Source organism: Giraffa tippelskirchi, chromosome 3, assembly GCF_054371585.1.
Source record: "Giraffa tippelskirchi isolate mGirTip1 chromosome 3, T2T-mGirTip1v1.2.pri, whole genome shotgun sequence".
Lineage (NCBI taxonomy): Eukaryota > Metazoa > Chordata > Mammalia > Artiodactyla > Giraffidae > Giraffa > Giraffa tippelskirchi.
In genome coordinates, this window is record NC_137277.1 from 20023847 (window position 1) to 20037511 (window position 13665).

The following is a 13665-nucleotide window of genomic DNA, read 5'->3' on the forward strand; positions in this document are numbered from 1 at the left end:
TGCTAATGTATCTTCTTTATTAAGCTCCTCCTGGGGCACCCCTACTACTTTCCTCTGTCTGCAACCTCCCCATCTAGTCTCTATCTCCACCCCTCCTCCAGCACCCAACCTCAGAGGAAATCAGATGTCTCTGCAACCCTGCAGGCCCTTTCAGTGGCTCCTGCCACTCCAGCTCCTTTTGCTGGCTTCCGGAAGGAGGATGGACCATTGGTCTGATCAGCCAGGCCTGCAACCTCAGCTAGACCTGGTGAGAGGCAGCTTCTGGGTGGGTGGGGATCTCTCCTTTTGGCTCATTTAGCCTTGTTTCTTCTTTACACATCTGGCTTCTACAGGGGAACACAATGACAATAGTAATACTCCTAGTAGTAACAATGTTAGTCAGTGCCTGCTATTAAGACCTCTAATACCAGCACTTTCAGGCACTATCACAGTTAATTCTTATCACAATCCACCATATGTGTGTGCCTATGGCACTCAGTTGTGTCTGATTCTTTGTGACTCCATGGACTGTAGCCCTCCAGGCTCCTCTGTCCATGGAATTCTCCAGGCAAGAATACTGCAGTGGCTTGTCATTTCCTACTTCTGGAGATCTTCCTGACCCAGGGACCAAACCAGTGTCTCCTGCTTTAGCAGGCGGATTCTTTACCACTGTGCCACCTGGGAAGCCCCCACATAGGTATCATACCCATTTTTCAGGTAAGAAAACAGACTCAGAGAGGGTAAGAACGTTGCCTAAGGTTCTGTGACTCTTTGGGAGCCACGTCACAAGCCGACCCCCCCCCCCCCCCCCGCCAGGTCCGCCTAACTCCAGTGGCTGCAAACACCCCTAGGCCAAGAATACAGGAAATGCTCTCCCTGCCCTTCGGCGAACTTGAGGCCTGACCTTGGGCTAGCTCTTTCCCTTTCTGGGCCTCGGTTTCCGGAGGTATCACTCGGGCTAACACTGTCTTTCGCGATCATCCACCCACTGTGAGCGCCCGTGCTCACGCAGGTGCAGCCCAGTCAAAGCCCCTTTCCGTTCCCCAAATGCACCCCACCCCCCGGGGCCGCAAAGGAGAGCGCGGGAGACAGCGGAGGACTAGGCCTTTATTGAGGGGCGAGAGGAGCGCGGAGCTCAGAAGCCCCCAGTTTACCGGCTTCGGCCTCCGCCCCGGCGCCGTCGGAGCCCTCGGCGGCCTTGTCGTGGAACGCTGACTGGTGCGCAGCGGCAACGTAGCTGGAGCCGCTGGGGTCGGAGAAGCGCAGCTGCACCAGCGGCAGGAACCGCTCGGTGGTGAAGTAGCGCAGGGCCGGGCGCGGGGCGCGCAGCGCCTGGAGGAAGACCTGCAGCGGTGGGACAAGGCGCGCTGTCCCGGGCTGGGCTGGGGAACCTGGGAGCCGCTCCCGCTCCCGCAGTCCCGCTCGGCGCTCACCTCGACCACCTCCTCCGGGTCCTGACCCGCCTCACGTATGACCCGCTTGCAGTGGCGACGGTAGCGGTTGAAGAGGTCGCGGGTCTCGGCGTCCGCGCGGTCCAGCATCCCGCCCAGGCCGCCCTCCACCTTCTCGGGGAAGGGGGTGTGCACCGGGCCGCACTCGATGAGGCTCACGCTGCGGGCCGGAGAGCGGCGTGTAAGCGCGGACGGATGCAAGTCCGGAAGGGAGGGCCAGAGGGGCGCTTGGGCGGCGAGCATTTGAAAGTGGGTTTACAGCCGGAAAAGCGCCCCCACATCCTTTGGAGGTTGTGAGAGAGGCTCTGGCGTCAGAATGCCAACCTGGCCGGGTCACTTCCAACGGTGTGACCTTGGGTCAGTCACCGAACCTCTCTGGGCCTGAGCTGCCCAATACCGACGCCTCACCAGCAGGGTGGACAGGTGGAGCGAGAGGACGCGTGCCGAGCGCCCCATACTGTGCCTGGCGCACAACCAACGGGAGCCGCACTGGGGAGAATGCCTGAGAGCGGTTCCAACAAGATGGGGTGCTGGAGTTCCCAAAGTCAGGGATCAGGGGGCCCCCGGGGCAGGGCGGTGACTCACTGGACCCCGAAGGGCTGCAGCAGAATCGCCAGACTCTCGCACAAACCCTCGAGCGCGAACTTGCTGGCGCAGTAAACGGCGTTGAAGGGAAGCGCTGGGAAGGAGAGGAGTCTGCGGGGGCGCGTCCGGGAGGGGGTCCGCGGGGAGGGGCGCCGAAGGGGCCCGGGGCAGCCTCACCAGGCCCCTCTCCTTTTATTGGACACTCCCCTCCCCACCGCTCCTGCTGAGCCACCCCCGCCCTGCCCGCCTCTGGCCCTTGGCCGCGTTCCACTTACCCATCAGGCCGCCTATGCTCCCGGTCACCAATATGCGTCCCGAGCGGCGGCGCTTCATGTCTGGCAGGAAGGCCTGCAGCGTCCGCACGGTCCCCATTAGGTTCACGTCCAGTACGGCGTCCACGCTGCCCTCCTTGTGTGCCTCCAGCGGCCCCACCAGGCCCCGGCCTGCGTTACACACTGCGGGGAGAGAGACCCGACCCCGCCGCCTCACGCAGGGCCCTCCTTCCCGCCGTCCCCTCGTGCTCCGTGGGCCTCGGGACATCTTGGTTTGGACACAGAGTGAGGAAGGCTCCTGGGCTTGTTTTGAGGGGAGGCTCACCCAGCACGTCCACGCGGCCCTCGGTCACACGTGCCTGGGCAGCGGCTATGGAATCTGCATCCGTCACGTCCAGCTGCAACGTCTCCAGGGAGCCGGGAGGGCACCCTCGGGACCGGGCGGCCTCCAACAGTGGGCCCTGTGACGCCAGGTCCCTCAGCGTGGCATACACTGGAGGTTCAGGGAGAGGACAAGGCTCTGAATTCCGGTCTTACAGCCTTACTTAGGCCCCCTTGGGCCGGGAAGGAGTTGCTCCCTTCTCTCCACCCCGTTCCATCAGGTACCTTTGAAGCTCTGGGACGGGTCCGACGCCAGTCGCAGGGCCAGGTGTAAGCCAATGCCGGAGGAACAGCCGGTGATGAGTACCACGGTGCGGTCCATGGGGAGGCGCGCAGGCAGAGACCAGGGAAATGCTGGGCTCTGGTCTCCGGGGATGGATATCACCTGCTTTGCTCCGCCCCTGCCCTCCAGGGTCCCCACCCCTTTATTATGTCTGCAGCACAATCTCAAGGCTGAGCCCTCCTGTGGGTCCCTGGCCTGCTCTCCCCAACCTACTCTAGGTCAAGGCAGAGAAGAGGGCCCCTGGCTTAGAAAGCCCCTTCTTTAAGTTGTTAGAGGGAGGGTGAAGTTTTGCAAATAGGAGGTATGAGCTCCCATGTGGGCGCTGAGTGCCCTGGGCAGATCTTGCCCTGGCAAGCCTCTGTCCCAGCAAGGCTCTGTACCACAGGGACAATTTTTTGCCAAAGTTTGCGGCTGAGGGTGTGAAAGTGTTTTGGAAGGGCATTCTCGGTTCAAAGGTCAGGTGTGTATATGTGTGCTCAGTCGCTCAGTGGTGTCTGACTCTTTGCCACCCCATGGACTGTAGCCCACCAGGCTCCTCTGTCCATGGAATTTTCCAGGAGCGGGTTGCATTTCCTACTCCAGGGGATCTTCTTGACCCAGGGATCCAACCCATGTCGCTTGTGTCTCCTGCATTGGCAGGTGGATTCTTTACCACTGCACCACCTGGGAAGCCTCAAAGATCAGGGGTTAGTATTAGATCTGAGGAAGCTTGGTGACTGAGTGAACCAGGAATCAGCCTGATCTGGCTTTGACTGGTGAGGGCTGTGATCCAACCTTGGAGGAGGAGGAAGGGAGTGAACAGGCACCAATGAGTGAAGATGAGCTGATCAACTTAATAGATGGCATTTTGAGAGACAAGAATATGACAGATACAGGAGCTATGCCGAGTGGCAAAAGTCACTGCAGCAGACATAATATGGCCATGTCCTAGTTAGATGCAAATGTGACCCATTCTAATGTGATGGAAAGCTTTTGGTAATGCAGAATAACCCACTTTCAAAACAATACCAAACAGGTATTTTGGTAAAAACCTGTAGCAGCTTGTTACATTAGGGTGAGAAAAGAGAAATCAAAAAGCAGAGAAAGGGGACATATTGTAGTTCCCAAGTGCTGTTAAATCTCTAACTGGGCAAGGGCCTGATCAAAGAGTTCTTTTAAGAATATTGGATACTTGGAGATGAGCACTCAGAAACTGGACTGGAGCATGCTGCCAGGCTCTTGATTTTAATTTAAGCTACGTGTAAAGTATAACAAGATTTTGTTAACCAGACACATTTTTCAGTAACAGAAAGAATGGAATAAATGCCAGATATTCCCCCTGGGGATGTCCTGTCTCTTCAGAGAAATGTGGTCTGTATTCTGTAAAATTTCCCCTGGCCTAAATTAAATGATTATTTGTTCCAGACAAAGGAGTATTTATCAGACTATTTCAGGGCTTCCTGGGTGGCTCTGTGGTAAAGAATCCTCCTGCCAATGCAGGAGACATGGGTTCAATCCCTCATCCAGGAAGATCACACATGCCTCGGAGCAACTAAGCCCGGGAGCCACAACTACTGAGCTCATGTGCCCTAGAGTCCTTGCTCTGCAACAAGAGAGGTGACCACAGTGAGAAGCCGGTGCGCTGGAACTGGAGAATAACCCCCACTGACTGAAACTAGAGAAAAGTTCACACAGCAATAGACTCAGCACAGCCTCCCCAAAAAAAGTCACACCATCAGAAAAATGTCAAATAGTTCAGCTAGACAGTCACTAAGATTCTGTATGCCCTGGCACCTTAGAAATGATATGCCACTGATGTAAGTGATTCACCTTTTTCAGTTTTTCAATATTTTATCAATATAAAACTACTGCCACATCCTTTGGAATTCCCAGGTGGCTCGGTGCCTGCCAATGCAGGAGACACAGGAGATGCGGGTTTAATCCTTGGGTAGGGAAGATCCACTGGAGGAGGAAATGGCAACCCACTCCAGTATTGTTGCCTGGAGAATCCCATGGACAGAGGAGCCTGGGGGGCTACAGTCCATGGGGTGGCAGAGTCGGACTTGACTAAGCATGCGTGAGCATGCCATATCCTTACACTTTCTTCTTCAACTAGGAGTGTTCTCAAATCTAAAAGTGTTCTTGGGACTTCTCTGGTGGTCCAGTGGCTAAGACTCCTGCTTCCAATGCAGGGGGCCTGGGTTCGATCCCTGGTCAGGGAACTAGATTCCACATGCCACAACTAAGAGAGTGCATGGTATGACTAAAGACCTCCCATGCCGCAATGAAGAAGAGATCTTCCATGTCACAACTAAGACCCAGTGCAGCCAAATAAATAAATGAAAAAAATTAAAGTATTCTGTTTCTCATCATTAGCAAATGTTTTAGCTTTCTAAATATTTGTATTTAACTGTTGTTTCTAGGGTTTCGTTTTTGCAGTTTAGAAACACTTAGGAATATAAAGACTTTATCCCTTCTGCTTGAAACAGCAGGGGTGAACATTAGCCAGACTAGACTAAGTGAAAAATGAAAAGAATCTTCACTAAGCACAGTGATTAACCCGATATGTTAGATTTGGAAGGAATGTTTTAATTACTTCTTGTAGCCTGAATACATGAATTCTTTCAGATCAGGAAAGACTAGACAAAGCAGCAGCAGCTGATTACTATTTGGTTTATGGCCTGTCAGATGTGCTGTGATAGGAAATCTGAAATGATGGTTGAAGGGGAAAAAAGTTGCATAAAATTTGCTGTAAGCTATATAGAGGCTTGTTTTCTGAAGTATTCTTATAAGAAAAATAAGTATTTGTAAAAATGGTTTCTGTGTCAAGTATTTGTGCAATTAGAGCTGAATTATATTCTATTCTTATAATATTTCCAGAGAAGGCAATGGCACCCCACTCCAGTACTCTTGCCTGGAAAATCCCATGGACGGAGGAGCCTGGTAGGCTACAATCCATGGGATTGCTAAGAGTTGGACACGACTGAGCAACTTCACTTTCACTTTTCCCTTTCATGCACTGGTGAAGGAAATGGCAACCCACTCCAGTGTTCTTGCCTGGAGAATCCCAGGGGCAGCGGAGACTGATGGGCTGCCGTCTTTGGGGTCGCACAGAGTCAGACACGACTAAAGCGACTTAGCAGCAGCAGCAGCAGCTTGTAATATTTCATTATTTTGAAAGATTTATATAATCAATTCTGGATGTATGACCAATAAAACTAATAAAACAAAACACTGAGGAAGCCAAGGCAAGAGGGCAGGGAGACCTGACCTCACCAGTGTCCATGCTACAGCCCTGAGTCCTTCCCAGCATCATGGCATTGACATTCTTGGCATGTGGGATCTTAGTTCCCTGACCAGGGATGGAACCTGCACCCTCTACAGTCGAAACAGGGAGTCTTAACCACTGGACCGCAAGCAAGTCCAGCACTGACATTCTGACACACCCATCCAGGTGATTTACCAGTTTATTAGGTTGTATTAAAATAGTACTTTGATCCCAAATTTTGGATGTAGAGGAAGGCAGCTCAGCCCCTCCAGACAGTCCGTGCCTGACCGCACGGGCGTGAGTTCCTTCACTTAGGCCTGCGGCACTCCTGTGACACCTGCCCAGCCCCAGGCCCTGGGAATCTGCCCAGGTTTGGTGTCTGGGGAGAAGGTGGCTCGAGGGTGTTGTCACAAGGAGCCAGCCCGGGGGTAATATTTGAGGAAGAGCTTCCTGACCAGGTCCACCGTGTCTCCTTCAGGCTGGCTAGGATACCTCCTTGTGCCAAGGACAAAGGTCTGTTCGAGTTGGAAGGCGTTCCTGTTGAACTCGTGCTGCTGGAAGGGGACACCCTGGACCAGGCTCTCCACCAGCGTCTCTGCGAAGAGCCGCCAGCGGGGGGTGTAGTAGTCAGCCACCAGTCCTGCCAGCTGCTTGTTGGCGTAGTCTAGGATGTTGCCCTCCGGCCCCCACAGGGTCAGCTGGTAGCGGCTGTTCTGCTCATAGAAATGGGCCTCAGTCTCACTGATCGCCGCCAGTCGGGCCTGCTCTAGCCAGCTGCCCAGCAAGAAGTGGCGGTCACTGGCCAGCACCTGGTCAAGGGCAGGCAGGAGCTCGTAGGCTAGGATGCCTCCTGCCCTCATCAGGGGAACCAGCTCCTTCTTCAGATAGGCGGTCCTCATCTCTTCGTAGTACAAGCTAACCAGCTCCTGGACTGCCTGGCGGGTCACATCCACCAGGTCGTAGCGGAAAGCCGGGCTGCTGGCCAGGGTTGGGGTGGCTGCCAGCAGCAGCCGCCAGGCTTCAAATACATCTGATCGGTTGTACCAGACGGTGATGACCATCTGTAGGGATGGTCGCCTGACCAGCGGGCTATGATTGTGTCCCCGGCATTCCTCACCCGAGCAGTTGTAGACACTCCTGAGCAGCAGCCGCCACGCTGCCCCTGCATCCCCATGGGAGACCCCGTACCGCCGCGCTGCAAAGCTGGTCACCCAGGCCCCCAAATCAGCCACTGGGTCCTTCCGCCAGCCCAGCTCAGCCATGAGGGCGTAGACCACCTCATTCTGGCCGATGCCCTCGGGGGCCATGCCCGTGCCTACCATGGTGGAGTTGGGGAAGCGGCGGGCGGTTGTGGGGCCTCGGTTCACAGACTCCAGGCCCCCGAACAGGCCGTGGTTGCCCCCAAAGTTATGCAGCATGCACCAGATGAAGGGCTGGCCCTGGAAGGAGGCTGTGCGGACGTACACGGGCTGGCTCTCAGCGAACAGGTCCAGAACGAGGAGGCGGCCATGGGGCACGGCACCCAGCACAGCTGCCACCTGGGCAGGCCCCCAGAACTCAGGCTGGTGCTGGAAGAGCCAGCCTTGGAGCAGCCACACGGCATCAGGGTCCACTGTGGTGGGGCAGAGGACAGGAGGGTGATGAGAGGAGAGAGGGGGCAGGGAGCATTCACCCCACTTTACAGATGAAGAAACAGAGGTCCAGAGAAGTTAAATGACTCTATCACGCTCTATCATTTCCCTGTAAATCATCCCCCTCACCCCCATCATCAGGATATTCCATCACACATACCCTTCCCCCTGGGACTACCAGTTGAGTACCGCAAAGCTTCAGGGAGCATCAGAATTACCCAGAGGGCTGGGCCCCAGCCCCCCTCATTTTGATTCAGGAGATGGGGGAGGTTGAGAACCTGCAATCCAACAGGCCCTGGGGTGACGCTGCTGGTCCCAGACCGCACTTGGAGCACCGCTGCTCAAGGAAGCCTGAGCCAGTTCACCCCCAATCTGCCCCTTCCCAGCTGACACAGAGGCCTCCCCAAGCCATTCCTGACCTGGACCCTCTCCTGCTCTCTCCTGTTAGTGGCAGGGAGGAGTGCTGTGTTCATATTTGTGTACCAGGAAGGGCACCTTATTGACTGGGGGCACATCTCTAACTTCTAGCCTACCAGCATGCAGATGTGTGCGTGTGTTAAGCCACTCAGTCATGTCCAACTCTTTGCAACCCTGTGGACTGTAGCTCTCTAGGCTCCTCTGTCCATGGAATTCTCCAGGCAAGAATACTGGAGATATGCACACCTTTCTCCAGGGGATCCTCTCAACCCAGGGATTGAACCCGTATCTCTTGTGTCTCCTGCATTGGCAGGCAGGTTCTTTACCACTAGCGCCACCTGCGAAACCCTCAGCATGGGGGTAGAGACCAAATAAAATATTTTCAATAGTCAGCACTTAATGACACTTTACTCTGGGCCGGGCATCAGTCTATTTATGAGTGAGCCCCCTTTTGCAGATGAAGCAGCCAAGGCACTGGGAGGGAGGGGAGCTGCTGCAAGTCTCGCAGGCAGGAAGTGGTAGGGCCGGCAAGGGAACAGGGTGTCCGCTCCTGCGCTCACCTCTCAACCACAGCGTGACTAAATCAGATGATGTGTGTGTACAAGTGCTTGGGAAACGGTAAAGTGCTGTGTGTCACAGTGAGGTATTACGATTCCCCGACCTCCTCCCACCCCCCGATCTCTGCCACCTCCATCTCGAGGGCCCAGGGGACTTCCCTTTCTCACCTCCCGCTGGCACCGTACCTGCGGTCATGGCCTGGTAGACAGCGGCGGTGGCTGCAGCCAGGTAGGAGGGCTCTGAGGACGGGGGCTGCATCTCGTTGAAAGTGTCAGCCCCGTAGATGTGGTCCGTGCCGAACTCTTTGGTCAGCTCCCGCAGGAAAAGGCTCCCCACAAGGGGGAAGAGGGGGTCTTCTGGAGCCAAGAGGAAGGAGCAGGAGTAGGAGCAGTTGAAATGGCCCCAGCTGCCCAACTGGGTGACATTGACCTGAGGGAACACCCTAGTGCGGGGGAGGGGGTGACAGTTCAGACATTTAACGGAGGCTGATGCAGTACTTTCCTCCAGCCTCACTGACACCTGCAGTTCCAGGAGCCCTCATGCCTCTGGGCCTTTGCCCTTGCTGTGCCCTGGGCCTGGAGCTCTTGCTTCCCCCCTCCCTGCTGATGCACCTGGTTACTCCTTGACATCTTTTTCATGTCCCCTGTCTGGAAAGCTTTTCCTGTCTCTCCTCCTCCCACAGAGGATGAGATGGTTGGATGGCATCACCAACCAATGGACATGAGTTTAAGCAAACTCCGGGAGATAGTGAAGGACAGGGAAGTCTGGCATTCTGCAGTCCACAGGGTAGCAAAGAGTCAGACACGACTGAGCGACTGAACAACAACCACCCCCTCCCACTGGCTGAAACAAATGACACCACCTCCCTGCTGAGCCCTTGCTGCCCCTCCCTTCCCCAAGCAGAAGTGACCTTGACAGAGAATTGGGCCCACATCCATTCCTTATCACTGGGTTGTATCCCCCTGGCAACGTGTCTCCCACCAGAAGCCAGGCCTCCGTGCACCTTCGTGGCTGCATCCCCAGGCCCCAGCACAGGGCCTGGTCTGGCAGCCCCAGACAGTCTGACAAACGTTGGCTGAATGTACGAATGAGGTTCTTGCCACCAAGCTGGGAAGGCCAAGGAGTGGCCAGTGAGGCCGGCAGCATGTGCTGAGTGCTGAGGGCAGTGGGAACCGGGCGCTTATGGGCCCAAGGGAGGTGGTAACTGATGCTGGGGGCCCCTGGCAAGGCATCCTAAAGGAAAGGAGGTCTCAGTTGGGCCTTGAAGAAATTGACCAGCCACAGGAGAGGATGGGTGTATAGCACAGAGGAGCAGAGGAGCACTCCTACCATCACTAAGAGCTGCCATTTGCTAAGACTCTGTGCCAAGCCATACATATATTTTACAAGTGAGGAAACTGAGGCCCAGAGCAGTCAAGGTCACATGGCTAGTCAGTAACAAAACCAGGAATCAAGCCCAGGCCTACATCCAGAGCTTGAGTTTTTCTTTAAACAGTGTCTTGCAGGGGAACATATATTCTCTCTGAGCTGAATGGGGAGGGGTTGAGGAGGGGACATCACCTGGTGAGAGCCTTGGGGACATGCCCTGCGAACGCAGGCAGCACAGGGATCATACCAAATGAGCGCATCCGGTCAAGGATCCGATGCTGGGAGGAACAGAAGGGGTGGTGGTGAGCATGGGCCCCCCTCCCAGTGGGAGGTCTCCTCTCTCCCAAGGCAGAGTCCCCCTACTCCCACCTCAGACCTGTGACTATCCAGCATCCATTCTGCCCCTTCCATTCCCCATCCTTTTACCTGCAGGTAAAGCTGCTTGAGGTGCCAGGAGGGGGTCAGGGGGCCACTCCAGGTATGCAAGTTGCCCATGCGCCCCCAGGCCAGGAAGGCAGGGCCAGTGAAGTATTCGTCGATCTCTGTCTGGGTCAGACCCAAGGCCAGATACACCTGAGGAGGAGGGCAAGCCCCACACATATAAATCACTCATCTCTATTCATTGACTCATTCACTCGACAAACACACATCCGTCTCTTCTCTGTGCCCTAGAGTTCCTAAGACAAGCTCTGATCCCTGCCTGCAAGGAGCCCACAGTACAGAAGAAACAGATCAGTGAGCAGGTGAGTTTGCGAATGTCACTCTTGGTGGATAGGTGGGGTGAGGTACAAAGGGGTTCTCCCTCAAATGGGGAAGGGGCTTAGAAGGCTTCATGGAGCAAGCAGGGCTAGCATGATGGGTGAGGGCAGCTCTGCAAGGAGCTTAAGCAGCCCCAGATGCAGCCAGAGCTCTCAGGGTTCAGGCGTGGAAGCTCCCAGGCTGGGCAGAGCCCGATGGTAACAGGGAACTCCTGGGTGTGTTCAAAGTTGAAGGTCTCCCCTAGATTCACATTTCAGAAATGACACTCTGGTACAACTGTGAGAGCCAGGAGTCTTGTTTTGAAAGGAAAATATTTCTTAGAGAGCTCTCTAAGCACTAATGACCAGGAGGTCACTAGAGAAGTGTAATTTATGCTTGTCTCAGCCGGAATGGAATCTGACCTTTTAATCTGATCAAGAAATCCAAAAGGCCTCCTAGCAACTCAAGATACTTATCAGGCCCTTATCCTAAAATAACTTGCTATTAACTTCTGTCAGTCACAATTCTCCTCAGGCAACTTCTAACAGTCTCATGGCTTCAAAAAAACAAAAAAAAAAAAAGCCCCTACTTCTCCTCAGAGCACTCTTTCAGGTATCTGAGCCTGTGTCTCCCAAACGGCAATTAGTGAAGTCTCCCAAACAAACTCTTCTTATTTGCAGCCTCTTGCATTATTTTTTGGTTGATGCTCTTCAGAGGCTGTGGTGGGCAGGCGGCCAAAGAGAGGGGATTGAGAGCCTGAACTGGAGGCATGAAGAAGGATGGAGAGGAACAGGACAAAACAGAGCAAGGGCTGCTAATGAAACAGAATCCAGAGAAGCAGCTGATTGACCCACGTAGGGGTGGGGAGACAGGGGAACCTGGCTTCTTAATGTTTACAGGGGGGCCTGGGGTCCAACCTGGGGAAGTGCTCCCACGTGTGTGTCTCAACCATGAAACCTGGGAGGCTGGAGCCATCACTCCTGCTACCAACACTTCTGGAGCCCTAGTCTCTGTGCCAGATCCTGAGCTGATGCGGGGGCGGCAGGACGCCTGGGGTGTAATGGGCACCCACCTGCTGCCAGATGGCCTCCTGGCCACTCCAGGCCAGCGCCAGGTTGATTCCATTCAGCACCATCCAGTCGATCTCCTGCTCCCAGCGGGCCCAGTCCCACCACACGAAGGAGTAGCTTTGTGTGCACACATTCTGGTAATAGCGGTACCTGCAAGCAGGGGCAGGAGCTGGGGCATGGCCCTAGGGGCAAAGAGGAGGTCTCTCAGCCCTGAGGGTCCACCATGGGGGAAGAACTGCTTCACTTCAGAATCCAACCCAGGTGGAGCAGAGACTTTGAGGCTTGAGCTTCCGAGGTGTCCACCTACCTATCTCCAGCACTCAGCTCTCTAGCCTCCCAGATATCTGCGAGGGCACATTTCATTTTCATTCCTACTCTGGGTACAGTGTGCCCCTGTCCTGTAAGGGGGATCCCTCTTCCCACAGTCTAATGGGGAGACAGCTGTGTGAACCCATCATCTCAGGGCAGTGGGGCAAGCGCTCGAACAGAGGGCTGTGCCAGGCTCGGTGTCACTCCTCAGGGAGCATCTTCGAAGAGAGGGTGGGGTAGGGACAGAACGGCATTTACTGCTCACCCACTGTGCACCACAAATTCTACACGCCGCACCGTGCAAATCGTCACAATAAAAACGGCACCACTGTACGGTAGAGGTCATTGTTTCCCGCAGAGGCTCAGAGAGGCCGAGTGACTTGCTCAAGGATACTCAGCTTTTATAATCAGAGCTGGGGTCTGAAGCCAGTGCTTGCTAGCGGCCGGGCGCTGGGGCTGGGCGGGGACTTCGGCCCGAGTGGGCGCCCCTGGTGGGGGGAGGGGGCGGGACCGGGGGCAGCGGGAGCTGCAGGGGAGCCGACAGGCGGGGTCCGGCCGCGGTACCTGTTGGGTGTGGCCTCGGTCAGCTCCTCCGGCACAGCGGGCAGGGGCTGCGGTAAGCGCAGCTGAGAGCCCGACCAGGCCACGTGGCAGCCGCAGAAGTCGCGCAGGTATCGGTGGAGCCCCGCGGCGGCGGCCACGCCCGTGGAGCCGAGCACCTGCACCCGCGCTCCGGCACCGCCGCCGCTCAGGCGGTAGGTGTCCAGGCCGGACTCGGCCGCCAGGGAGCGCTCCACCGACACCGAGAAGGCGGCCGCTGGCCCGGGCCCCAGAAGCCGGACTAGCAGCTCCCGCACGGCGGCCGCCTCTCGGGCCTCGTCCCCGGTCGAACCTCCCGCTGTGAGGAGGAGCAGGAACCCTAGAGCCGCGGTCACCCCCATGGCCTCCATGGTCCAGCGGTCCTCAGCCCGGCAGTGGCCCCGCGGGGAATCGAGACTCGGGACCAGGGGCAGGACGGCCGCGCCCAATCAGCTGCGGGCCTCAGGTCACGTGGAACTGAAGGTAAAACACCCGCCGGCGGCCGGGAGACCCAGCTTCCGGGCCCCGCACCAGCTTCTTGTGGATGTTTTCCGACCACACATGGTTCAAGAGCGCGTGACTCTAATGATTTCAGAAGTCTAGGACCTTCGAATGTGACTCGAAGCCCTTCGCAAGCGCCTTTGGGTATAATGTGCTTTCACGTACAAATCACTTTCCTTCCATCCATCCTGCCACTTGATAAATATTTGACATTGATTTTGTACCAGGCACTACCACCCCTCTCCTGGGGAGACCTACAAACCAAGTACTTATATAAACAAACATTTATATTATAC

At 55.8% G+C, this 13665-nt stretch overlaps 2 protein-coding genes, 1 long non-coding RNA gene and 1 other non-coding gene across 5 annotated transcripts; 2 read left to right on the top strand and 2 right to left on the bottom strand.

Moving 5' to 3' along the window:
* Positions 1–1066: 1066 nt before the first annotated feature.
* Positions 1067–3862, bottom strand: HSD17B1 (hydroxysteroid 17-beta dehydrogenase 1). Its single transcript, XM_081577547.1, has 6 exons — positions 2894–3862; positions 2613–2780; positions 2291–2470; positions 2016–2109; positions 1413–1590; positions 1067–1323 (listed from the first exon to the last, which is right to left on the bottom strand). Exons 1-6 carry the CDS (start codon positions 2988–2990, stop codon positions 1087–1089), a joined length of 954 nt encoding a protein of 317 aa, XP_081433673.1. The 5' UTR covers positions 2991–3862; the 3' UTR covers positions 1067–1086.
* LOC145541336 (uncharacterized) lies at positions 2669–12622 on the top strand. Its single transcript, XR_014078938.1, has 3 exons — positions 2669–2889; positions 10845–10915; positions 11591–12622. It is a non-coding gene; the product is annotated as an uncharacterized LOC145541336 (long non-coding RNA).
* TRNAW-CCA (transfer RNA tryptophan (anticodon CCA)) lies at positions 5081–5152 on the top strand. Its single transcript has one exon. It is a non-coding gene; the product is annotated as a tRNA-Trp (tRNA).
* On the bottom strand, positions 6380–13294 carry NAGLU (N-acetyl-alpha-glucosaminidase). 2 transcript variants are annotated; one of them, XM_081577539.1, is made up of 6 exons: positions 12854–13294; positions 11983–12130; positions 10599–10745; positions 10365–10450; positions 8990–9246; positions 6380–7810 (listed from the first exon to the last, which is right to left on the bottom strand). In XM_081577539.1, exons 1-6 carry the CDS (start codon positions 13237–13239, stop codon positions 6606–6608), a joined length of 2229 nt encoding a protein of 742 aa, XP_081433665.1. In that variant the 5' UTR covers positions 13240–13294; the 3' UTR covers positions 6380–6605. The 2 variants fall into 2 exon arrangements, with proteins under 2 accessions (XP_081433665.1, XP_081433666.1); XM_081577540.1 differs by lacking the exon at positions 12854–13294 and adding an exon at positions 12288–12577.
* Positions 13295–13665: the final 371 nt, after the last annotated feature.